Source organism: Suricata suricatta, chromosome 5 (genome assembly GCF_006229205.1).
Source record: "Suricata suricatta isolate VVHF042 chromosome 5, meerkat_22Aug2017_6uvM2_HiC, whole genome shotgun sequence".
In the NCBI taxonomy this organism is placed as follows: Eukaryota; Metazoa; Chordata; class Mammalia; order Carnivora; family Herpestidae; genus Suricata; species Suricata suricatta.
In genome coordinates, this window is record NC_043704.1 from 12,811,871 (window position 1) to 12,838,681 (window position 26,811).

At 39.4% G+C, this 26,811-nt stretch overlaps 1 protein-coding gene across 4 annotated transcripts in view; it reads right to left on the bottom strand.

Moving 5' to 3' along the window:
* The window catches only part of ITSN1 (intersectin 1), a 147,321-nt gene extending 136,462 nt beyond the window's left edge, over positions 1-10,859 (bottom strand). For all 4 annotated transcript variants that reach the window (XM_029939017.1, XM_029939015.1, XM_029939016.1 and 1 more), the window contains exons 1-3: positions 10,795-10,859; positions 8,609-8,701; positions 7,579-7,642 (exon numbers count right to left, since the gene is read on the bottom strand). In XM_029939017.1, coding sequence (XP_029794877.1) covers positions 7,579-7,642; positions 8,609-8,701; positions 10,795-10,822 — 185 coding nt within the window. In that variant the 5' untranslated portion in view covers positions 10,823-10,859. The remainder of the gene's footprint in view (positions 1-7,578; positions 7,643-8,608; positions 8,702-10,794) is intronic.
* Between the last annotated feature and the right edge of the window lie 15,952 nt (positions 10,860-26,811).

Consider the following 26,811-nt stretch of genomic DNA (forward strand, 5'->3'; position numbering starts at 1 on the left):
TTTTTTTTTAAATCAAATGTCTATTCATCTTCTGCTGATATGATCATACTTCCTTTTGCTATAATGTTGAGAAAACGTCTTGATTCTGAACCAAAACTTGCACTCCTGGAATAAGTTCAAGTCGGTCATAGTTTTAATACATTGTGGAATTCTGTTTGTTAAGATTTTGTTTTGATTTTTGCCTCTACGCCAAAAAAAACCACACCAAAAAAACAAAAAAAACCCAACCCTGGTCTCTGGTTTATTTTTGTAACTATTTTCAGGTTTTATACAGGAAGTTAAATAAGTAAAATGATAGGGTGAACTTTCCTTCTTTTGCTAATGTTTTCTGAAAAGATATTCAGCAAATGCTTTTCAGGAGAAAAAAAACGTGTCAACAATCAACATCAACATGCATACTTAAAAAAAATCGAGCAGATGGATTCTCACTCTCTATTCCCAACACCACTGCCCCCCAAAACACATTTTCTTTCTTTTGTTTAATGTTTGTTTATTTTTGAAAGAGAGAGAGTGAGCAGGGAAGGGGTGGGGGGACAGAGGATCCAAAGCAGGCACTGAGCTGTCAGCACAGAGCCGGATGTGGGGCTGGAACCCACAAACCGTGAGATCATGACCTGAGCTGAAGTCAGATACCTAACCAGCTAAGCCACCCAGGTGCCCCCAAAGCACATTTTCTAGCAAGTAACAGTTATTCAATGCGGGATAATGACTAACTGAGGGAGAAGAGACTTTCTAGTACCATAAGGGTTTAATTAGAAGAATTGCATGTTTCTAAAAACCTTCCACTGAAGTGCCTCAGTGGGAGAGGAGACGTGAAATCCTCGGGTTCTAGGTGCCTGGCGTTAAGCCACCCACCACAATCCTACTTCTTTGTGAGAGGTCTGCGTGATTTTTCTTAAAATCTTTTTTCTCAACTAATAAAACATAACTGCTGGGACCCACTGGTAGTAAAACCTCAAAAGACTGATCGCAAATACACGAGTTACTCCTACAAAAGCTCATCTTTCTCTTCCTTCCCTTCTTTCCCCTGAAATTCTATTTCTCAAGGTCTCTCTGGGAGGGGGAAAAAAGACTTCAGCTCTGCCATCTGTTTCACCTCCCATTTATAGTTTAGTCATTTCTAATAATCCCCCCAGAAGATGCATTAAAAAGCCCAAGAATCCTAAAATTAAATTCACAAAACTTCCAAAGTGAAAATATACACATGCATATAACAAGCGTAAGGCAAAAAATTATTGTATGCGACTCTTAAAAACAATGTGAACTTGGGGCACCTGGGTGGCTCGATCAGTGAAGCGTCCGACTTCAGCTTGGGTCATGATACCAGTTTGTGGGTTCGAGCCCCGCCTTGGACTCTATGCTGACAGCTCAGAGCCTGGAACCTGCTTAGGATTCTGTCTCCCTTTCTCTCTGCCCCTCCCCTACACACACTCTGTCTCATGAATAAATGTTAAAAAAACACAATAAAAAAACCAACAACAAAGTGATAAAAAAATACAATGTTTAGCCTGATATTAAAACCCCTACACGGCAACAAGTGAGGTTGAGATGAGAGGAGAAAGCTTTATGATCGGGACAGATAAACTGTGTAACAGGCTCACTCACAGCTGCTGAGACAAAGTGTGAAAAGTCCAAATGAAGGGAAATCTGGCAACAGCCACAGGACCACCTAGGTGTTTCCTCTTTGACCCAGCAAACCCACTCTTAGGAATTTACCCTGAAGATACACCTCCAGCAATATAAAAATATCCATGCTTTATTTAGCTCATTCATCACTGCTGCATTATTGGAAGTAACTGACACGCACACACACACACAGGAGACTGGTTGAATATATTACAGTATATCTCCCAGAATGAGTACTATGTAACTGTAGGAAAAAGAGGGGAGAGGGGGTGAGGGAGACAGAAAGAGAGAGTGAAAGAGAAAAAGAAGGGAGTAAGGGGGGGAGGGAGGGAGAGAGAGAGAGAGAGAGATGTATGGAATGATATGAGTGATTTCCAGGATGTGCTAAGTGAGGAAAGCGAAGAACAAAAGAACATTTACAGGTGGTAATCCTTAAAGTAAGAAGGAAGAGGAAACAATTTCAATATAGACATGCACAGTAAATACAGATATATTATGAACTTACTTTTCCCCGCACAGAAATAAAGGAAAGATGATGAGAATCTAACAAAACAGGCGAGCCCAGGGATGAAGGGATAGCACAGGGAGTGACACGTCTCTGGGTTCACTTTTTTGTTCGGTTTTGCTTTCAGAACCTTGCTAATGTGTTACATACTCAGAGATAAAATTAAGCCCACAAAGAAAGGAGATCCCTGAACTGAATAAAAACAAAACCAGATAAACCCAAGAGTATTTTAGATAAGTCACGTACCCACATAGAAGGAGTTAAACATAGCACTTCAGGCTCTAAACAACAGGAATCATGAATTACTTCCGACTCCAAGGACTGTGCGCAGTGGCCGTGAGTGGGGCAGTTCTGACACTACATCCTTGAATTCCAGGACTAAAGGAGAAGACCAGCCTCCCCTCACTCACCTCGTTCGCTGCGCTGGAGTTGAAAGCCTGTGGCTCTTTAGGGACCCATCTCAGCCACAATGGCTTTTCACAAGATGCTCATCTCCCAGTGCAGATCAGTCCAGCCTACTCATTCATTCACTGATTCATTGATTCATTCATTCGTTTCTTTATTCATCCAATAAATAATTTTCGGAGATATACCTATTAAGGTCTAGGCCCTTTCTAGGAATTGGTGGTACAACCGTGAAAGAGAGAGAAAGTTCCTGCCCTCACAGGGCTAATATCTGAGTGCAAGCAGACACGAAGCAAGAAAACAAATCAGATGATTCCTCAGGATGGTAAGTGCCATTAAAAATTCGAACAACGTAGTAGGAGGGAGAAGATGGTGGGTAGGAGCAGGTGGGCAGAGGGGACTACCTCAGATGAGAGGTCAGAAAGTACATTTTTATACCATATGATTTCAGTTATATGTAGAATCCAAAAAACAAAACAAATGAATAAACAAAACAAAGCAAAAACAGACTCATAAATACTAAGAAAACAGGGAATACAGGTTATGGGGCGGGGTGGGAGGATGGTGAAATAGGTGAAGGGCATTAAGAGGAACAAAGTCAATGGTACTGTATTAATTCTGTAGAGTTAACGAGGAGGTGATTTATGAACTGAAACCTGAAAGGTAGTCAGCCAGCTAGCCATGTAAGGGTCCGGAAGAACTATATTATGGGAAGAGGAAATTCTGAGTGCAATGACCCAGAAGTCAAGAAGCCTGGCCCATTTAAACAGAAAGCTCAGTGAAACTGGAATACAAAAATCGAGGATGAGAAGGGTGGAAAATGAAAGAAGATGAAAATACCAAGAGCCCCGGAGCCTTGATAGGACTTTAGATTTTCTTCTCACTGGGGAGTTTAAAATAGATTTACTTTTCACAGACACAGTGTACGTGCTGTATGGAGAATGAAATCTAAAGTGGTAAGCTTGAGAGAGACTCTAACTCAAAATGCTGACCAATGGGCCCAAGTGAGATGACAAATTAGGACAGCAGCAATGGCAACAGAAAGAAACGGCCACATTGGGGATAAAATCTGTAAACTGAGCCAGAAGGATGCACTGATGGATTGAATGTGTAGGGGGAGGAAAAGAGAGGAATCACGCCTGGCTACCAGCAGCTAGACAGATGCTCGATGCCGAGGATGGAGGGTAAGGTGGAGGAGAGGGGCATAAGAATCCAGATGACTTTTTTTAGTTTCTGGTAAATAAGTTTGGCAAATTGATCTTCTTGGGGCCTGAAGGCCCTTCTGACATATGCACAGAAGTATCCTGTTGGCCTTGCCCGCAGTGCCTCCCAAGAGATCACCAAGCGGTTCTAAAATTTACATTTATGTCCCAGGCTCCTGCCTTGTCTCTCTGGGCCAGCTTCCGGTGGGCCTCCCTGCCCCTCCTTTCTCTCCTTAGGAGCCTCGAGTCCCCATTTCTATGGCCTCTACTGCCTCTGATGTCAAAGCCTTCTTCATTCAACCTCTTTATTTCCCAGACCATCCGGCCTCCTGTCCAGTCCCCTCTGCTTTCTCCTCTTCCCTCTCCACTTGAGGCCAAGGTTGGAACAACTTTAAGCATCTGGAGTTGCCAAAAGGATATGGGATATTTGCCAGTTTCCTTCCAGCTCCTTAATAGTAAGACAGTTTCTAGGAAGCTGTATCATCTTTGGCATTACACACACTAGCTTAACTCCATCCTCTGAGAATTCAGGTTTCCCCGAATGATTAATTGGAAACTGGGTTGGATGGGTAAGTTGCCCCAAAGTATCATCAGTAGGTTACAGTTTAAAAAGTTCACAAACTAGTTAACTGGATGGAATATGGCTTTTACCTGGAACAGAGCCTGTACAGATTTGTAACACAGATCCCCTAGCAATCCACATCACTCAGGTACTCAAACTGAGGTCCACAGCAAAGAAAGGAAGGCCCAGAGAGATAGCTACTATTATAGCTCTGAACTCTCAATCCAAAATTTTCTTCTCCCCCCATGACTGACGAAGGCACTGCTCAAACCCACCCCCCTCTTTCTACCAAAGGGGGCACAGACCTTCCCTGGGACCCCACACAAAACCCCCAAGAGAACACAAGATTGGCATGTGAGACAGAAAGTGAAAACTATTTCATTAGATCAACTGTTACTATTGATACATTTAAAAACCTAACTCTGGGGGCACCTGAGTGGCTCAGTCAGTTAAGCGTCTGACTTCAGCTTAGGTCAAGATCTCATGGTGTGAGCTCAAGGCCCACATCAGGCTCCTTGTTAACAGTGCAGAGCTTGCTTGGGATTCTCTTTCTCTCTACCCCTCTCCTAACTCTCTCTCAGAATAAATGAACTTTAAAAATGAATAAATGGGGGCGCCTGGGTGGCTCAATTGGTTGAGTGTCCGACTTTGGCTCAGGTCATGATCTCGCAGTTCAAGCCCCGCATTGGGCTTTGTGCTAACAGCTCAGAGCCTGGAGCCTGCTTCAGAGTCTGTGTCTCCCTCTCCCTCTGCTCCTCCCCTACTCACTCTCTCTCTCTCTCAAAAATAAATAAACATAAAAAAAATTTTTTTTAAGAAGAATGAATGAATGAATGAATGAATGAATACCTACTCTGAAGAGGTCAAGTATTACTCAGGGTTCCTAAGGGTCACTGCTAGTGCTGGAAGACAGATCTTACTCATACTTCGCACTACGCTATTCTGTCATCTTAGCAGGATATCTGTGGCTCATGAAATTTATGATTACTCAAAGACATTTCTTTGGAGAAAAGATACTTACTTAGAGGTGCGCCTCCCTCACCGCATAACAATTCTTGATAAAAGAACATGCCATCACAAATTTATTTAACAAAATGTCAGATAAAATTAAAGACCAAGAGCAGTTTTGACTCAAGCCAAGACTGCCAATTCATCATTTTTGTTGTTAATACAAATTTTCACTATAAAAATAGTAAGATGGAAAAATGACTTTATACGCTTAGCTAGAAACAGTCTGGAAAGCTGACAACTAATGTAATTGCAAAAAAAGTGAAATTTACTAGATAATACTTTATTTTCCCCATTATACTTATTTCTACGTGGCAATTTTTATACTACTATTACCTATATCCTTCCACAAGATTGTAATTTCTATGAAAGCACAGATTTTTGGCTATTCTGTTCACTACTGTATCCCAAGCATCTACAACAATCACTGACCCATAGTAGACGTTCAATAAATATTTTTCCACTGTTGAATGAATAAATGTAAGGTGAGATTTTCTGGCAGCAGATATGCACCATAAAACTAGTTCTTGAATGAACATTCATAAATTGGGAATATGGCACAAAAGCAGAATTCAATGGAAGAAGCTACATCTGGGAAAGGAAGGCTCCAGTGAGTGATCTTGACGGATGATGTGAAATGAAATCATATAGCAGAACACAAAGCAGAAGAAAGGTTCTTAAAGTTAGCACATGTCACATGTCTTCTTGAATTTAACCTCGGGCACTCAACTGCCAGGTCAGAGCCCGCGTGCTCACGTGAGCACAAGTTCTTGCTCTCCCCACCACTCTCCCACTCGTTGCAAACCTATGACTTCATTTTAAAAGGAATTCCAAAAGCCTTGGTTATCTGGTTTTCCCAGCTCAAAGTAGATCAGAGAGCCGGAAGGGCATCATAGGAGGAGGCTCACCAATTAGAAAAGACAGTCTGGCAGCCGATATGCTGACAACCAGGGAAGAGAAAAGAAAGCGGACACCAAAGAAAGCACAGGAATCTGGTATCATTTAGTTTCAATTCAAATATAGCCATATATAAATATGTGCATGTATATATTTGTGCATATATATGTATGTACATGTGTGTGTGTATATGTGTGTATGTGTATATGTGTATAGATATGTATAGATTTCCCAAGAGAGTTTTGCTATTCTGAACACAGTAAATGATTTTCATACTGATGACACTTTAATTAAGTTTTACCTACATTTCGTAGACTCTGCTTGAGGGCAACAAGGAACTAAGTCAATCTTTATTAATTTCCATATTATAAGAAAGGCTGATCATTTACGGGGACAAGCGATTATCTGGACAATTTAGTTCTATGGAACACCCAATCCCTGACAACGAAAGCAAGTACCTTTTTGGGTTCTGTTTTGAGGGCCTGTTACACACCAGGTCCTACGCTAAGCCCTTTATACACATTATACATTATTAGTTTCTCTAATAATGTTCTCAACAACCCTTTAAGGAAAATTTACCTTCCCTTTTTCCAGATGAGAAAACAGAGGTCAGAGAGGATAAATACATGCCCTAAGTCATACAGACAGAACACAGTACCGCTGGGATCCAAACTCAGGTGCGTGGTTACAAACCCCGCGCTCTGCCTGCCGCACAGCAAGCTGCCTCCACGTCGTCGCTAACAACCCCTGGAAACGAAGTATTCACTGCAAGAGCCGCACTGGGTGGGAAAAGGTGACTTCCTGGTGACAGAACTCAGCACGACGTGACCAAAGTCATACACTTAAAATCCACAATCGTATTTCCCACTCTTTTTCCCTACCCCTTTCTTTCCTGTGGGTTCAAAGGACTGAATGCTTATTTGTGACAGTTAATCCAGGAATTCAACAATATCTACCATGCATTCACCTTGTACGACACTACGATAAGTACTAATTATCTCACTATTCCGCTGGTGGTTTCACTACTAACCGTGAAATATTCTCCTTACCTTTTAGTCAATGAGAGATACAGAACCACTACATTATAAAGCAAGAAATGCGGGCCTTTCAGACGCCCATGGGTGATGTAAATAAGGCTAAAGCAAATTAATGAGAAAGTATCAAAATGTAGATTCCTCCTCTGAGAATTCCACTTTTGGACAGTGGTATCTTGCAAAGGTTACCACTTTTTCTTTTAAAGCTCCACCTTAGAAAGATACTTTTCAGAAGTATTCTCTGGTAAGAAGTAGTGGAGTATTTCAGACTATATCTTAAGAAATCTTATTATTGGAATATTTTATTTTACCTTTTGCTTATGTGAAGTTCCAACTTACCATATCTGTGCTAAAACAGGCTGAGGTAACCCAGATTGAAAAAAAAAGTTTCTAGCTTGATCACCTGTAAATTAAATGAAAAAAGGTTCAGGAGAAAAACAACAGCTGACAGGTATCTTCTTAGAACAAAATTGCAAAAATAAGAAAGAGGCTGATAACTCTGCAAATACTGAATTAGATACAGGCTAAAAGCCAAAGCCTATAAACAGCAGTAAAATGAATCCATCAGCACCGACTTGAGAACTTAGGACTTAACACTTTGACAGGGGTAGGCTGTCCACTCTAATTAATCTGCTATTTAGTAACGTGGGAACAGATACGCCAAAGCACATGTGACAAAGCACATCTATAGGAATCCTCAAGAAACTGACGACCCACACATCTACTTTTTAAGTTCTCTGCCATTCCTAATACCTACACTTCACATTGTCAGTACGTCTGATACATTGATGGAGAAAAGTAACAATGATTACAAGATGCACATCAATGATTAGGAATTAATATTGAAAGAGAACTGTGATACGCACACATATGAAAACAACTCCTCAGGAAGTCTAGATCCCGTTTTTTTCCTGTAGCTAAATCCTAAAGAATAACCAAACCGAAAAGATAATAGAAAAGGCAAAGTAAAAAAAGAACTTTAGGGATACAGCAATATGAGAATTCCGTTGTTGATGTTTTTTTTAAATGTTCAGAATATGTTCTTTATTTACATTTTCCAAACCAGTTCAAGATCAAAATTAAACCAGGATTTTAGATTAAGAACCACAGTCCATTGCTTTATTACTTAAAGAATGTGGTGCATTGACCATCACCAATTCCCCTCAGTGATGTGCCCAAAACAAGCGGCTTGACATCCATCAAGGAAGGCAAAGAAGACTGAATGCATTATGGGAAAAACAACTGAAAAAATACAGGCTCAAGGCCATGGCAAATACCCCTTGGCCATATGTGCCCGCCTTGGCTTTGCATAAGAGATTTTCCACAGGTACATGCACTGCTGATAAATAGAAATACTGATTCCAATTACCAGTAATAAATCCAGATATTGGCTTTAAACTATGAAACTGCTGATCATGCTTCGCTCTTTCCTCTACAGTAATGGCCCAGATATCCAGGCTGCCTACAACCCAAAGAAAAGACAAAGAAATTATTCGGTGAGAAAAAAAGAATAAGCAAGTGCTTACACACACTATTTCCCTAGTACTTTCGGATTCTGTCAATATGTTATCAGTTATTTGATTGATTACCATGTTTTCCCTTGGAAGAAATGCATATAAAGTTAGAAAATTAAGAGTAAAACAGGCCAAAATAAGAAAGATACTAACACAAATTCTTTTTTTAAAAACTTGTCCATAATCTTATAGTTAGCAGGACTATTTAAAGACAGAAGTTAATAATCATTTATTTATATAAACTCGAGCAATGAACCAACGTAAAGCTATCTTCTCAGGTGAATCAAATGCCACAGGTGAACGTTAAGAAAAGACCAGAGCTTCACAATTCGTATCCCATGTGATTCCAGGAGAATCTTCCTGGAGTGACGAAAATATTGAAATACCGGATTGTACTATCATTATACAACTCTGCAAATTTACTAAAAGTCACTGAATAGTACAGTTAAAAATGGTGAATTTTATGGTACATAAGTAATATCTTAATAAAGATGTGTTTAAAATGGGTATCCTTTAAAAAAATTTTTTTATGTTTTATTTATTTTTGGGAAAAAGAGAGAGAGAGACTGTGTGAGCAAGGGAGGGTCAGAGAGAGAGGGAGACACAGAATCCAAAGACAGGTTCCAGGCTCTAAGCAAGCTGTCAGCACATAGCCTGATGCAGGGCTTGAACCCACAAACTGCGAGATCATGACCTGAGCCGAAACCAGATGCTCTACCTATTGAGCCACCCAGGTGCCCCTAAAAATAGGTATCCTGAAAAAACAAAACAAAACAAAACAAAAAACGGCAAGCCAAAGAGAATGGGCTTGGGCTCCCCTTCAGTTTCAGCTCTGAGAATGACCACATACCCTCTCACTTCTGAGATCTTCGTTGCTTTTGTACCAGGTCTCCTCAATGTGATCAAAATAATTTCTGATTACATATAGACTGAAGACCTTCCAAAGTTAAGAGACTTTCCAAAAGCTGAATATGTCAATAAAATGTGAATGTGGCCAGCACAAATGCAAAATGTCGGAACATCACACCTCCCCTCTCCATGGGGTTAGGTGACAAGGAGAGTGAGATTCATTCAGTCTCTGGAAGCATACATATGTATTGACTGCCTCCTACGTTCAGGGCCTGGGATTCCACAGGGACTTGTACAGATGTCATCAGAGGGTGGGGATTTGTGCCCTACTCTCTTTATGACTGGATCAGACAGCTGCCAAGAGTCAGCCATTAAAATGGCACCTTCTATTCAAAACTAAATAAAGCTTGGCCAGTAAACAAAGCCAATATTTAACACTTAATCATAACATTAGGAAAAATGACCTGACACAAAAGTTTTTATGCAGGCTGATATAGATCAAGCAGATAAAGTAAAACAAACAAAAATATACTGCTTCAAATCCAGGCTTTAGGAAAAGTACAGAATAAATGATCCAGTCACTTCAACTAGGATGATGCAAAGAGAAAAACAGTGAGGAGGCTTCGAAGACACAAGAACTGAGAGCAATGTCTGCATCCTTATTTGAACCGACAAACCTTAGCAAAAAAAGGTCTGAGGACCATCAGGAAAATTTTAACACTGACTTGATAGCTGAGTATATTAAGGAATTACTGTGAATTTTACAGGTGTGATAAGAGTGTTGTAGTTATGTCTTTAAGAGGGTTTTATCTTTTAGAAACACCAAAATATTTGTGGATGAAATGATATGATGCCTGGGAGTTGCTTCCCAAGAATCCAGATGAAACAATGTTAAAAATACGGTCTTGTGTCGCTTGGTTGGTTCAATCAGGTGAGCATCTGACTCTATATTTCGGCTCAGATCATGAGATCGAGCCCCATGTCAGGCTCTGTGCTGAATAAATGTGGAGCTTGCTTAAGATTCTCTCGCTCGCTCGCTCTCTCTCTCTCTCCTCTCCCCCTCTCCCCTCACTTGTGCTCTATCTCTCGAAAGTAAATAGATAGATAGATAGATAGATAGATAGATAGATAGATAGATAGATAGATACAAAGTCTGGAATACATTAAAAAAGAAAAATCTCTAAGAACTTACCTCCAAAAGGTGTTGGAAACTGAGCCATGGTTCTGTTACTTTTACCTTGCTAATCGACGCCTGTAATTGAAATGCAACATTTAAGTTTATGAAAACTTCATTTCTATACACTTAAAAACGCACTAATATGCTGCTTTAATGATCAGAAACTGATACAGCTACAACGACCGGCACTGGGGAACGCTCACATTCAGTCGGGGAGTGATACCATTCGCTCAGAACAGCCTATTACCTCACTGGGGTTTTACTTGTTACTATTTAAAGGTATGCTTTACTCATTCATCTACATATACTAGTCCATCTGCCCGATGGTTGTTAACAGCAGCTTCTTTTAATGAGCACTTAGTACAGGCTGCACACTGTTCTGGGTGATTTATAGCTCCTCCCTCTTCATGATCACAGCCCAGTAATATCAGGGAGACAGACAGGTATTAACATCCCCTTATTACAGATGAGGAAAATGAGACTCAGAGAGATGAAGTGATTGGAGCAATACCAGACATGTGGTGACCAAGCTGGTCTGGAGCAAGGAAAGCGAACTCCACCGCCTGCGTTCCACCCATGAAAAACACCTCTGCAATCACTACTGAGAGACTTGAGAAAGGCCGTAAACAATGTATCCTATGTCAATGTCTATCCAGAATACCAAACACAAACCCAATGCTCTCAAGCCCCCATCCGGCATTATCCGCTCATGAATAGCCAAGCTGAACTCATCTTCTTCCTCAACTAAAATAATCCAAAATTAATGAATATTTTCTTTATGCTTAACAGCATGAGAGGGGCATACAGTTAAAAATGAGTACTAAATATTCATACATTAAACAATTTAGATATTTACAGTGACAGTCCTAATACTCTTCAATTTCCTATTTCAATCTGTCCATGAATTCTCCTCCCCAACTATCATATTTTTAAACTTCCCAAAGCTCTTTCTTATTCTCAACCCTTTATTCCTAGTACTCAGTCTTTTTTTTAATGGACACAATACCTTTTACTCTCCTGATTTTTGGGGGCGAAGGGAAGTATGTTGCTCTTTCATTTTCTTACGTTTCTTACATCATTTGATTCCTTTTTTTGTTTGTTGGCTGATTGTTTTTGAGGCTTTCCTTCATCTATCTGGTCTCTGTCACTTTTGAGGCTTTCCTCCTCTATCTGGTGATCTGGCTGCTCCTTCATAATTAAGGGTAAGGTGCTAAAAACAAATGGGCATGGGTGCTAGGTCCGTTGACTGATGGACTGCTGCACACAATGGTCACATTCCAGTGGGAGACCTCCACATGTCAGTACGCAGAGGTCTCTTCATTCAAGCTGCCCAGTTTTGCCAGAAAGAAGTGTATGTGAGGTGCTGGCGTCTGGGGAGTAGAAAAGGCAGGAGGAAGTGACAGGCTACACTTCCAGGTGCACACTAAGACATGCCCCCCTTATTCTCAGCCCCAAGCTTTCCCTTTCTGGTCAGGAGCATCTCTGTTCTAGTGCTTGCTCCATCTCCCCAGGAAAACTAGGACTCAAGAAATCATGTTTGCTGGGGATGTAGACGACTTTCCAAAAGATCTGGACACAGACTTTTCAAGAACTTCCATTTCAGCTGCAAAACTGACCTCTGCCTCTGGCGGCCACCAACCACTCTGAAGCCTGTCAAGAGACTCCTGGGGACTGCTGACTTGTCCCTCATCTCTGTCACCCTTCGGTAGGCACCAGGTCGCACCTTCGTCTGAACTTGGTTACCACTCTATTCACTGTTTCCAAAAAATTCTGCAAATCTTTTGTTCACTATCTACTATTACCTTTCTCCCTATGTGTTAACATCTGCTATGCTTCTTTGGTGACCACTGCAGATTTCATGGAAGAAGAGAAAATACATGTGGTCAAGCTACCATATTTGGGGGGGCGGGGGGGGAGGCGTCTCTGATTCCAGTTCTGAAGTAGCCACTTCTCATCGCCAATTTCCTTTAGGGCACCTGGGTGGCCCTGCTGGTTGAACCTCTGACTCTTGATGTCAGCTCATGTCATGATCTTGCTATTGGGAGATTCTGATCTAGACTCACTGGGCTCCGCCCTGAGCGTGGAGCCTGCTTGGGATTCTCTCTCCTTCTCTTGCGTGCATGTGCACTCTCTCTCTCAAATTAAATAAATAAGCCTTAGGGAAAAAAATCATAGCTGCTATCTCTTCTTCGACTATTTCTTGCTCAATACACTACAGAGAGGACGATGATTTTCCAAAAAATTTTAATGTGTTTCATCTCACTTAATCTTTATAATGTTCTTAAAATGGACAAATCATACATCTTTTTATTGAGCTTTATAAAAGCAGTAAGCTCTCATTTTTTAAAAGCATAGCAATGCAAATATTTCATATATAATATGAAAGAACATTCTGTTCTGTTTTACTTCCATTCCTCACTATTTATTGCAAAATAGAGAAAAGTTACTGATTTATCTATCTTCTTGGTACCCAGCCACTTTACCACATTTTCTTATTAGTGCTAAGTTACTCAGGGGAGAGTCTTGGGTTTTCTTGATCTCCATCCTCTGAGAATAAAGAATTTAAGCTTACACTATTTGCCCAAACAATAAAGCTGAGCTATATAGTAGGTGGAACAGGAGGAATTTTTACATTGCCCCTGGCTTTCATGGTGATGGTTTGGGTGTTTCATAAGTATTGATATTTCATAACCAATGAGATAGGTTATAAGTAGTTGTACCTGCTCTTGTGTTTTGGTAACAGGCAGTTTCCTATTATTTTTATTTGACTTAAAATTTTCATTAGAAAAGTCTGCTAAATTTTTTCAAGGGCTTTTTTTTTTGAGTATTTAAGAAGATGACCTTGTATTTTAAATTAAGCCTACTAAATTATAGTGATAAATTTCCTAATACAAATTATCCTAGAATTTATGTAATAAACCCAACTCAGATATGCATGTTACTCTTTTACTACATAACTAGGTCCAATTTGCTCATTTTTTTCTTCAGAATTTTTGCTTAAGAAAGTATTATACACAATTCTATGCAACAGAGAATCTAGAGGAAATGAATGGATTCCTACTTCACTATAATTTCCAAAATGATCTTTTAAAAGGGTATAATACTTTAATCGACCATAGAACTACCCTGAAATGTAAAGATATAACATTAAAAAGATCCCAAGTTTTTAGGGGTGAGTTTGAACTAACCTTCACGGAACAAATAATTCCTTTTACTAAAATAATTCCACAGAGAAAGACCAAATACTCATAAATTCAGGTTATGAAATTAGCCTAATACTAAACTATGGTAACATAGATATCATTATACACCTTCCCTTAAGTATTTCACAGCTATTTTGAGAGTCACAGTCAGAGTATAACAAGTCCTATAGTCCAAAGTGTTTGTGTGTATGGGTGTGTATATGGTTTTACATTTTTTTAAAGTCTATTTTTTATAGAGTTCTGTGATGGGGGGAGGGGCAGAGAGAGAGAGAGAAATGGAAGATCTGAAGCAGGCTCTGTGCTGACAGCAGCGAGCTCCATGTGGGACCCAAACCCACAAAGCGTGAGATCATGACCTGAGCTGAAGTCAGAAGCTCAACCGAATGAGGCACCCAGGCGCCCCCAAAGTACATTTTAATGAGCTGTAGCTCTTTGCAAAGTATTTAAGAATATTTGCTGAAATATAAAAAACTTTAAATAGAAAAAAAGGGGGGGCATCTGGGTGGCTTAGTCAGCTAAGCATTTGATTCTTGATAGCGGCTCAGGACATCATTCTCACATTAGTGAGATTGAGCCCTGAGTCAGGCTTTACACTAAGCATGAAGCCTGCTTAAGATTCTCTCTCTGCTCCTCCCCTGCTCATATGCTCCCTCTGTGTGTCTCTGTCTCTCTCTCAAAAAAAAGTATGTGCTGTTTACTGTCTTTTCTATTCAGGAAATCACCTCCCCCCGACCCCCCCCCCCCCGACTCTTCCCCAAAAGCTGTCACTTCGTTAGCAACATCAGACAAAATGTATCTTCTGGCCCTTAACTACCCTCTCTGCTTCCTGGTCATCCTACATCCACAAACAAGTAACAATAAACCAGTAGCAAGCAGAGCCTGTGTCCTACACTTGCAAATTAAAGCCCTTCCCGTAAAGAATGGACCTAATAAAAACTAAGTCACTTTGAGGGTGAAGATGTACCTTCCAGACTTATTTACCAACACAAATGTCCAAATGCTAGTTTAAGGATGACGCTGGAATGTTCCCACACACATTTCTTTTAGCCACAGGCACTTTAAATGCTATTCACAGCTAGGTTCTGCTCAGCTCCTGGGGAACCCCAGACAAAGTACTAACACACAATGAAGCAACCAAATGGAACCTTCCAATCCTACCTCCTTTTCAGTTCTATGCCACAGAGACAGACCATGGTGATAACACCTTGGTTCAACTTGTTTTGTTCCTACTTTTATATATATGTGTTGTACGCATTACAATAATTTGGAAAAATAAAATGCTTTATAAAAAATACCACAAGATTTCTAAATTCCAAAAACCAGAGTTCTAGTTTGGCTACAGTGAAATAAGCCCACTACAGCCTCTCTGTCCCTCTTAAACCTTAAAACTAGGCAAGGACGCCTGCCTGGGTGGCTTAGTCAGTTAAGTGTTCAGTTCTTGGTTTTGGCTGAGACCATGATCTCATAGCTCATGGGTTCAAGCCCCGTATCAGGCTCGATAGCGACACTGACGACGCAGAGCCTGCCTGGGCTCTCCCTCTCTCTGTCCCTCTCTCTGTCCCTCTCTCTGTCTGTCCCTTCCCTGATCTCTCGCCCTCAAATATAAATAAACTTTAAAAAAAGACAAAAAACACTTTCTAACAACTGGGCAAAAACAACAACACAACAACACAAAAACAAATACCGCAGGACAGAAAGAAGTAAAGAAAAGTAGGCAGATTTTGAAAGACAGTCAAAAGATCCCCGCCCTGCCATTTTTGTTCACTTTTCTCTAGCAGCTCTGCCCCATGAGTCGGCCCTGCCTGGTCATGAAATTACGCAGTGAGGCAGAGGAGCAAACAGTAAAACTCTTGACAGAAATCCAGTCTGGCCACAGGAACTAATAAAAAAGGCCTCTGTGGACAGGAGACTGTGAGGATTCCCCAATTCTGTAAAGGAACTCCCACAAGACTCAGGCTCACCCCTGAGCTACAGGACAGAACAAAAGTAGCACAGCGAACGTCTTGAAAACTGATCCAACAATGGACCCTCTGTGCGGAGGCAGCAGACAGAACTTGTAGTTGGGACCTAATCACGATGAAGACCCACTACTACAAACTCCAGCACCCAGAACCTAACGTGAAATTCACAATCTCCAGGCGGCAATCCAGATTTACTCGACATACACGCAACTAGGAAGATCTTACACATTCTCAAAGAAAAGGAAAGCCTGTAATAAACAGATCCCAGATCCTAGATGATACAAATACTGAAATTATTACAAAGATTTTAAGATTTATCACCGATGTTCCACAATAAGGTAAAAGTAAACATAAGGGAAATGACTAGAAATACACCTGTTCAGCAAAGAAGAAAAAAATAGCTGAAAAGAAGAAAATGGAAATTTTAGAAATAAACGCAGATCTTCAGGAATAAAGGAACAGCAACAGAAATGATAAATATATGGGTAAATATAAAACTGTATTTTTCCTACATAGCTCCTTAAGATACGTAGACTGTTGAAAGCAAATAAAGTAACACTGTTTAGTAGGGCTATCAATGTGTATAAACGTAATACATAAGATAACCTGAACATAAAGGTCTATGGGGTAAGAGCAAGGGACTTACAAGGCTGCAAGCCTTCTACATTTTATTTCAGGTAATATTACCTGTAAGCAGACTATGAAAGTTAAATATATTTAATCCCTAGAGTGACTACATAGAAAAATAAAAATAAAAACAAAGAAATATAGCCAGAAAGTCAATAGACAAAGGAAAATAGAATGTTAAAAATTACTCAATTCAGGGGTACCTTGGTGGCTCAGTCAGTTAAGCATCCGACTTTGGCTCAGGTCATGATCTCACGGTTTGTGGGTTCGAGCCCCGCATCAGGCCCTGTGCTGACAGCTAGCTCAGAGCTTGGAGCCTGTCTTCAGATTCTGTGTCCCTCCTTCTCTCTGACCTTCCCCTGCTCATGCTCTCTCTCTCTCTCTCTTTCAAAAATAAATAAAATGTTAAAATTTTTTAAAAAAATTACTCAATTCAAAAGTCAGAAAAGAAGAGTAGAAGAACAAAAAACAAAGGATAAATAAAACAAAATGACAGATGTAATTCTAAAATACCAATGGTGATATTGAATGTTATTGGTCTAAACACTAAAGAAGAGAACAGCCTACGGGGAAAAAAGCAATATAAGCAAGAAACAGAAGTAAAGGAATAATACAGACACTAGCAGATATACGAAAAATTTTTTTATAAAAGACCTACAATAAAGAAAATAAATGAAATCAAAATCTGGTTTCGTGGTGGTGGGGGGAGGGGGAATGGCAAACTCTTACTGAGACTGATTAACACAAATCAGGTCAGAAATAAAATAAGGGTCATTACCATCAATCCTGCAAACATTAAAAGCATAAGAAATACTAAAAACAATTTTATGCCAACAAATTGACAATGTGGATACACAAATTCTTTGGAAAAAAATTACTAAAGCCTGGTTTTAAAGCCATCATAATGCTAACTCTTGGTGGATATTACCCCCCAAAAATTACAATGAAGATCCTAAGGAATACAGATGCCAAAATCCTTCACAAGGTATGAAAAGCTTAATCTTAATAATATATAAAAAGGGTAATAAAACATGGCCAAGTAGGGTTTATCCCAGAAATGCAAAATTTGCTTGCCATTTGATAATCAGTTAATGTAATTTACCATATTAAAAGAATAAAGCAAAAAAAAATCCCAATATGATCATTTCAGTAAATGTGGGGAAAAAAAGCTTTTGACAAAAACTCAACACCCAATAGTGATAAAAATTCCCAGAAAACTAGAATTAATAGGAAACTTCCTCGGATACAGGGCATCTATGAAAACCTACAGCTAGTATCACAGTTAATGGTTTAAGACTGAATTTCTCCCCAGGAAATAGGAAGGCAGGGACATCTACTTTCACCACTCCTGGTCAATATGTTCTAAAGGTTCTAGCCACTGAAATAAGGTAAGAAAAACAGAAAAATAATAGCCATAAAGATCGGAAAAGAATAAAATGAAACTCTCCCTACTTATAGAAAACTCCAAGGAATCTACTAAATATGGTAATGAGTGAATTTGCCAAATTCTAATTTTGCAAAGTGACTTAGCAAAATTACAGGATAAAAGGTTAACATAATAATGTTCTAAAAATCAACTGATTTCTCATATATTAGAAGCAAATAATTGGAAAGTGAAATCAGACAAACAATCCTGTTTACAGTGGTGCCAAAAAAAATAAAAGTGCTAGGTATAAACTTATCAGAAGACATCCCGGGGTGGCTAGCTGCGCAGTAGGTAGAGAGCACGCAACTCTTGCTCTCAGGGTCATGAGTTCACGCCCCACTTTGGGCACAGAGTTTACTTAAAAAACAAAACAAACCAAACCAAAGACATCCAAGGCCTCTACATTGAACACACTACAAAATATTGGGGAAGAAAATTAAAGAAGACCTACATAAATGGAGAAATATACTAACTTCCTGGATTAGAAGATTTAATATTGTTAAAGTTGCAGTTCTTTCCAAATGGATCTGTATATTCAAATGCATTTCCAATCAAAACCGCAGCAGGCTTTTTAGTAGAAACTAAGAAGCTAATATTAAATTAACATGGAAATGCCAAGGGCCTAGAGTAACCAGAGCAGTTTTAAAAGATAACAAAACTGGAGTACTTACCCTATCTGATTTCAAGATTTACTATGAAGCAACAGTAATCAAGACCTTTGGAACTTGTGTAAAGACATACCAGATCAATGGAACAAAAAACAAGAGTTCAGAAATAAACTTATACATGTTTGGTGAATTCCTTTTTAGTAAAGTAGGAAAGGCAAGCCACTGGAGGGAAAAAAAAAAAGACTTTTCAACAAACACAAATGGATCAACTGGATATTCATATAAAAAAAAATGAAAAAGAACATTGACCTCAACTTCATGTGACACATAAAAATTAACTCAAATGGATTAAAAATTAAAACTTTAAACTTGGACTAATTTAAAACCATATAGTTTAACATTAAAATTTGAAAAGATGGGAGAATACCTTCATGACCCTTGACTAGATAATAATTTCTCAGAACACAAATTAGCATGATTTATTTACAAAAAAGGAGGAGAAGTTGGGCTTCTTCAAAAAAGTTCACTCTTCAAAAGTACCATTAAGAAAACAATAATGAAAGCTATAAAGCAAGATAAAAACATTAGCAACACAATCATCAGACAAAGGAACTGTATTCAGAATAATATGGAACTCTTATAACCTTCTTAAAAATAGTAAGACGGGGGGGGGGGGGGGGGGGGGGGGGGGGGGGGGGGGAACAGAAGGAGGGGAGTGGTACCTGGATGGCTCAGTAGGTTAAGCAACCAACTCGTGATTTCAGCTCAGGTCATGATCTCACTGTTCCTGGGCCCACATCAGGCTCTATGCCAATATCGCAGAGCCTTCTTGGGATTCTCACTTTCCCTCTCTCTGCCCCCTCACCCCCGTCAAAATAAATAAATAAACTTACAAAAAATATTAAGACAGGAACACCTGGGTGGCTCAGTCAGTTAAGTGTCCGCCTTCGGCTCAGGTCATGATCTCATGGTTCCTGAGTTTGAGCCCCACATTGGGCTCTATGCTGACAGTTTAGAGCTGGAGCCTGCTTTGGATTCTGTGTCTTTCTCTCTCTCTCTCTCTCTCTCTCTCTCTCTCTCTCTCTGATCCTCCCCCACTCATGCTCTGTCTCTCAAAAATAAATAAACACTTAAAAAAATTTTTTTAATAATAAGATGGATTTGCCTATGGTTCACCATAGCTTGCTTATCCTGAATTGCAATTCCTCTGCTCTTTCCAAATAAGCATCTTTTGTACTTAGAAGAAATAATAATAAGACAGCTTGCCTGGGTGGCTTAGCTGGTTGGTTAAGTGTCTGACTTCACTTCATGGTTTGTGAGTTTGAGCCTGGCATTGGGCTCTCTGCTGTTAGTGCAGAACCCACTTCAGACAGATCCTCTCTCTTCCTAGCTCTCTGCCCCTCCTCCACTTGTCTGTGCTCTCTTACCCCATCTCTCTTTCTCTCTCTCTAAAAATAAATAAACATTAGGGAAAAAAAAAGACAACTCAGTGAAGAAAGAGTCAAAAGATACGGAACAGACACTTCACAAAATAGCTTAAATAAATGGCCAATAAACACACGGAAAGATGCTCAACATTGGGAGCCACTAGGGAAACTAAGTTGCAAAGATACTGGCACCAAATTTCTGCTGGAACCACAAACATGAAAAGCTGCCCATTTCAAGGATTCTGAAATGATGCTGGTAGGAAAGTAGGATGAGACAACCACTTTGAAAAGCGTACCTTCCTTTGAAAGCTGTATAGATCCCACTGGACCTTACCACTCAACTTCGAGGTATTTAGCTAGAAGAAATGAAAATTTAGGGCGGTTGGGTGGCTCAGTACGTTAAGCATCCGACTCTTGACCTTGGCTCACGCCATGATCTCTCGGTTCATGGGTTCAAGCCCCAAACTGGGCTCTGTGCTGGCAGTGCAGAGCCTGCTTGGGATTCTCTCTCTCTTTCTCTCTCTCTCTCTCTCTTTCTCAGCCCCTCCCCAGCTCATGTGCTCTCTCTCTCTCTCTCTCTCTCTCTCAAAATAAATAAATAAATAAAGGAAAAGAAATAAATGTTTATGCCTACATAAAAATTTCTAAACAAGCAATCATATCAACTTTTTTTAAATGTTTATTTTTATTTTTGAGAGAGAGAGAGACAGTGAGAGCAAGCATGAGTAGGAAAGGAGAAGAAAGAGGGGGAGACATAGAATCTGAAGCAGGCTCCAGGTTCCAAGCTGTCAGCAGGGAGCCTGACACAGGGCTTGAACTCAAGAACTTTGAGATCATGACCTAAGCTGAGGTGATGCTTAACTGACTGAGCCAGCCAAGTGTCCCTCAATTTTATTTCTAAGAGCCAAAGCTAGAAGCTCAAATGTCAGTCAACTGATGAAGGGATAAAGAGTGACTTATCTGTTATACTACTTAGCAATAAAATGTAATACTATTTAGCAATAAAAAGGAACCAACCGAGGGGTGCCTGGGTGGCTCAGTCCATTGGATGTCGGACTTCAGCTCAGGTCATGATCTCGCAGTCCATGAGTTCAAACCCCACGCTGGGCTCTGTGCTGACAGCTCAGAGCCTGAAGCCTGGTTTGGAGTCTGTGTCTGTGTCTGTCTCTCTCTCTCTGCCCCTCTCCCACTAGTGCTCTGTCTCCGTCTCTCAAAAATGAATAAATGTTAAAAAAAAATTTTTTTAAATAACAAACTTGTGCTACAAGCCACAACATGCATGAATGTCAAAATTATGCTAAGTGAAAGAAGCTACACACACTGTCTGACGCCTTTTTTGCTATAATTCTAGAAAATATAAAGTAACCTATAGTGACAGAAAACCAATCAGTAGTTGCCAGGAGATGGGAGACAGGATTACAGACAGGAGACAGGAAGGGACAGATTACAAAAACAGAAAGAGGCACAAGGAAACTTTGGGGGAAAGTGATGGTTTCGTGGGTACATGCATATATCAACACTGATCCAATGTGTACACTTTGAACATATGGAGTTATTGTAGTTCAATTATATCTTGATAAAGTTGGGAAAAAGTCATAAGCCACAACACACCAAAAAACGCTATGAATAAAATCAAGCATTGTGCAATGCTAGCAGTTCAAAACAAATTGGAATGTCTGTGTTGGAATTTCATCTGAGAAAAGTACTTATTCCCAATAATTCCCAGCAAGTATTTGATCATTAGAAAACAACAACAAAAAGGCAACTTTGAGCTCAACATAAAAACTTAATTGAAGAGACAGAACAAATGAATAAGGCTTTTGAGCAAGAATGTTTAATACAATTAAGCAGCAGTTCTCAGACTGTGGTTATGAATCCTTAAAAACATTATTTAGTAAAGATGACAAAGAGAAAATGTATTTCTAGAAAGGTTTTTTTTTTTGTTTTTTTTGTTTTTTTTGTTTTTTTACAGAAGTAGGGTGGGATGGTCTATACAAAGACCAGTGGTTTCCCAAATGCTTCTATGACCAAATAATAAATGCACATAACAGCTCGATTCTGATTTTCAATTTCACTAAAGTGGGAAAAAAGTCTAGAAAGTATAGAATAAAAACCAGATATTCTTTAAAATGCCATCAATTAAAAGTTGGCCCAACTCTAGAAATACAGATCAAATTCTGCATATATCTTAATGCACATTAAGTGAAAAGAAATCAAAGTATTCGTAAGTATATAAACAAAATTCAAATGCAACATAAGAGTAGGTACGAAGCCTCACAGAAACAGCATTTGGTTTGTGTGAGAAGAATATATACACCCCTAGAGGCAAACCATAAAGGCTTTTCAGAAAAAAATTAAAAGTGCATTCACACTGCTGTAGCTGTCACAATAAATTCTATAGATAAAACACAAATTTAGAAGATATGAGAGATGTAAACTTCACTCCCTCTGTCTCTGAAGTTAACAGCATCTGGCGAGATATTTTATTAAGACCTTTCTATTCAAATTTCCAGAGTATAAATCTTTTAGATTGATAACAAATTTATAACAAATTTTCAAATATTAAGATAATTGAAAGAGAAGTATTTTATAAGGCGGGGTGCCTGGGTGGCTCAGTCGGTTAAGCTTCCGGCTTCGGCTCAGGTCATGATCTCACGGTTCGTGGGTTCAAGCCCCATGTCGGGCTCTGTGCGGACAGCTCAGAGCCTAGAGCCTGCATCAGATTCTGTATCTCCCTCTCTCTCTGACCCTTCCCTGTTCTCTCTGGCTCTCAAAAATAAATAAAAAACATTAAAAAAATTAAAAAAAAAGAAGTATTTTATGCCAAGTCTGAGCATTTATATATTTAATATTTTCATATTCTTCTCATTTATGATTTCTATTTAGATCTTACATGAAAATAAGCCTTTATGCCTTTCAAAGATTCCCTCTTTCCAAAGCCTATTCATTTACTTAGGAAAACTTTTTATTCCCATGGACAACATAAACCTATACTGATTCAACACAAACACAACAGGCGTGTATCAGTAATTTTTATCTCCTCATTGAAGCACTTTAAGATTGTCTTAAAAAAGCTGATTTATAAATTCTTATCTCATTCAAATGACATCATGAAGCTCTACTCCAGAATCAGAGATAATGGTCTACACACTATGCTAAAATTAAAGATTTGGCTAAGGTGAGGAATTATAAGCATGATCCTTGCTATTAAGAAGTTTACAGGGGCGCCTGGGTGGCTCAGTCGGTTAAGCCTCCGACTTTGGCTCAGGTCAGATCTCACGTTCATGGGTTTGAGCCCTGCATTGGGCTCTGTGCTGACAGCTAGCTCAGAGCTTAGAGCCTGCTCCTGGTTCTGTGTCTCCTTCTCTCTCTGCCCCTCCCCACCTCTCAGGCTCTGTCTCCCTCTGTATCAAAAATAAATAAAACATTAAAAAAAATTTAAAAAAAAAGAAGTTTACAATAAACTCATACAACTCAATACAAAAAAATAAAGAACTCAATTTAAAAGGTAAGCAATCTACAGATTCAATGCAATTGCCATCAAAATATCAACAGCATTTTTCACAGAACTAGAACAAATAATACTGCGATTTGTATGGAACCACAAGAGACCCCAAATAGCCAAAGCAGTCTTGAGAAAGAAGAACAAAACTGGAGGTATCACAATCCCAGATTTCAAGATACACTGCAAAGCTGCAGTAATCAAGAAAAGTATAGTAGTGACACAAAAACAGACACAAAGATCAACAGAACAGAATAGGGAGCCCAGAAATAACCTCACGCTTATATGGTCAATTAATCTACAACAAAGGAGGCAAGAATATACAATGGGGAAAAGACAGTCTCTTCAATAAATGGTGCTGGGAAAACTGGACAGCTAATGAAAATGAATGAAACTGGACCTTCTCACACCATCCACAAAAATAAGGGATTAAACACAGACATGGAGGACCTGAAACTGTAAAACTCCTAGAAAAAAAAAACATAGACATCTCTTTGACATCAGCCTTAGCAACTTTTTTCTAGATATTATCTCCTCGGGCAAAGGAAACAAAAGGAATAATAAACTGTTGGAACTACACCAAAATAAAAAGCTTTTGTGCAGCAAAGGAAACCATCAACAAAACGAAAAGGCAACCTACTGAATGGGAGAAGATATTTGCAAATGACATATCCAATGAGAGGTTAATGTCCAAAATACATAAAGAACTTCTACAACTCAATACCAAAAGAAATCTGATTTAAAATAAAAGGGCAGGGGTGCCTGGGTAGCTCAGTAGGTTAAGCGTCCGACTTTTGATTTTGGATCAGGCCGTTATCTCACAGTTTGAGAGTTCGAGCCCACATCAGGCTCTGCAGTGCCTGTTTTTGGATTCTTTCTCTCCCTCTCTCTCTGCCTTCCCCTGCTCATGTTCTTTCTTTATTTCTGTCTCTCTCTCTCTCTCTCAAAATAAATAAATAAACATAACAAAAAAATGAGGAGAGGACCAAAACTGACATTCTCCCAAAGACATACAGATGGCCAACAGATACATGAAAAGATGCTAAACATCACTAATCATCAGAAAAATGCAAATTTTAAAAAATGAGATGTAACTTTACAGTTGGCAAAATGGCTAGAAGCAAAAAGACAGATTACAACTGTTGGTGAGGATGTGGAGAAAAAGGAAAACTTCTCTACTGTTGGTGGGAGTATAAATTGGTGCAGCCACTACAGAAAACAGTAAGGAGGTGCTGCAAAAAATGAAAAATAGAAATACCAGGGCACCTGGGTGGCTCCATTGATTGACCGTCTGACTCTTGATTTCGGTTCAGGTCATGATCTCGCGGTTCGTGGGATCAAGCCCTGCATTGGGTTGTCTGCTGACAGCACAGAGCCTGCTTGGGGTTCTCTTTCTGCCCATCCCCCACTCACAGTATCTCCCTCAAAATAAACATTAAAATGGAAGAAAAAGAAAAGCCTTTTAAAAAAAATGAAAATACCATATGATCCAGTAATTCCACTACTGGGTATTTACCCAAAGTAACAGAAAACATGAATTTCAAAAGATATATGCACTCCTATATTTACTGTAGCATTATATAATAGCCAAGATATGGAAGCAACCCAAATGTCCATCAATAGATGAATGGATAAAGAATATGTGGCGTGTACACACACACACACACACACACACACACACACACACACGATTATTACTCAGTCATAAAAAAGAACGAAATCTTGCCATTTGTGATAACATGGATGGATCTTGAGGACATTATGATAAGTGAACTAAGTCAGACACAGAAGGATAAATACCTTATGATTTCCCCAATATGTGGAATCTAAAAAAAAAAACAAAAGACAAAGGAACATAGACTCTTAACAAACACTCTAAAATAGAGAATTGGTGGTTGTCAGAGGGGAGGTGGGGGGCTGGGTGAAATAGAAGAAGGGAATTAAGAGAACAAACTTCCAGTTTTAAAACAAATTCATCACAAAGATGCAAAGTATACCACAGGGAATACAATTAACACTAGTGTAATAATACATGATGACAGATGATGACCATACTGTGGAAAGCACTGAGTGATGTAGAGTGGTTGAGTTAATGTACTACATACCTGAAACTAATATGGCATTGTATGTTAAAAACAACAGAAAAATGGGCAAAGGATCCAAAAAGGCATTTTTCGAAAGAAGATCTACAGAAGGCTAACAGAAGTATGAAAAGATGTTCAATATCACTCATCACTAGGAGAATGCAACTCAAGACCACACTGAGGTAGGAAAGCGATTACCAAAAAGAGAACAAATGCTAGCTAGCAAGGACATGGAGAAAAGGGAACCTTTGTGCCCTGTTGGAAGGGACGTAAATTTGTACACCTGCTATGGCAAACAGTACGGAGGCTCCTCAAAAAACCGGAAATAGAATTATAATCCAGCAATCCCACTCCTGAGTCTATGTCCAAGGAATGAAATCAATATCTCGAAGAGATGTATGAACCCTCATGTTTATTGCAGCAAGATAATGTCAGTGGATAAAGAAAATGTGCTGTGAGTGTGTGTGTGTGTGTGTGTGTATACATACATACATACATACATACATAGACATATGTGTGTGTGTGTGTGTGTGTGTGTGTGTGTGTGTTATTTGGCCATTTAAAAAGGGGGGGGAAGTCCTGCTATTTGCAATATGGATGGGCCTGGAGGACACTTTACAAAATGAAATAATCTAGATACAGAAAGACAAGTACCATTTGATCTCACTTCTAGATGGAATCTTTAAAAAGCCAAACTAATGGAACCCAGAAAGTAAAATGGTGATTGCTAAGAGTTAGCAGGCAGAGGGAAGGAGATGCTTGTCGAAGGATACAAAATTTCAGTTACAGGGGCACCTGGGTGGCTTCCTGGGGTAAGCATCTGACTCTCCATTTCGGCTCAGGTCAGGATCTCAGTTTGTTAGATCGAGCCATGAGTTGGGCTCTGCACTGACAGCATGGGTCCTGCTTGGAATTCTTTCTCTCCCTCCCTCCCTCTCTCTCTCTTTCTCTCTCTCTCTCTCTCTCTCTCTCAAAATAAATAAACTTAAAATTTCAGTTATAAAATGAGCTAAGTTCTGGGGATCTAATGTATAGATAGTGATTGTAGTTAGTAACAGTGTATTCTATACTTGAAATCTGCTAAGAGAATAGATCTTCAGTGATCTCACCACACACACACACACACACACACACACACACACACACACAATTAACTATGTGAGGTATGGATGCATTAATTAGCTCAACTGCAGT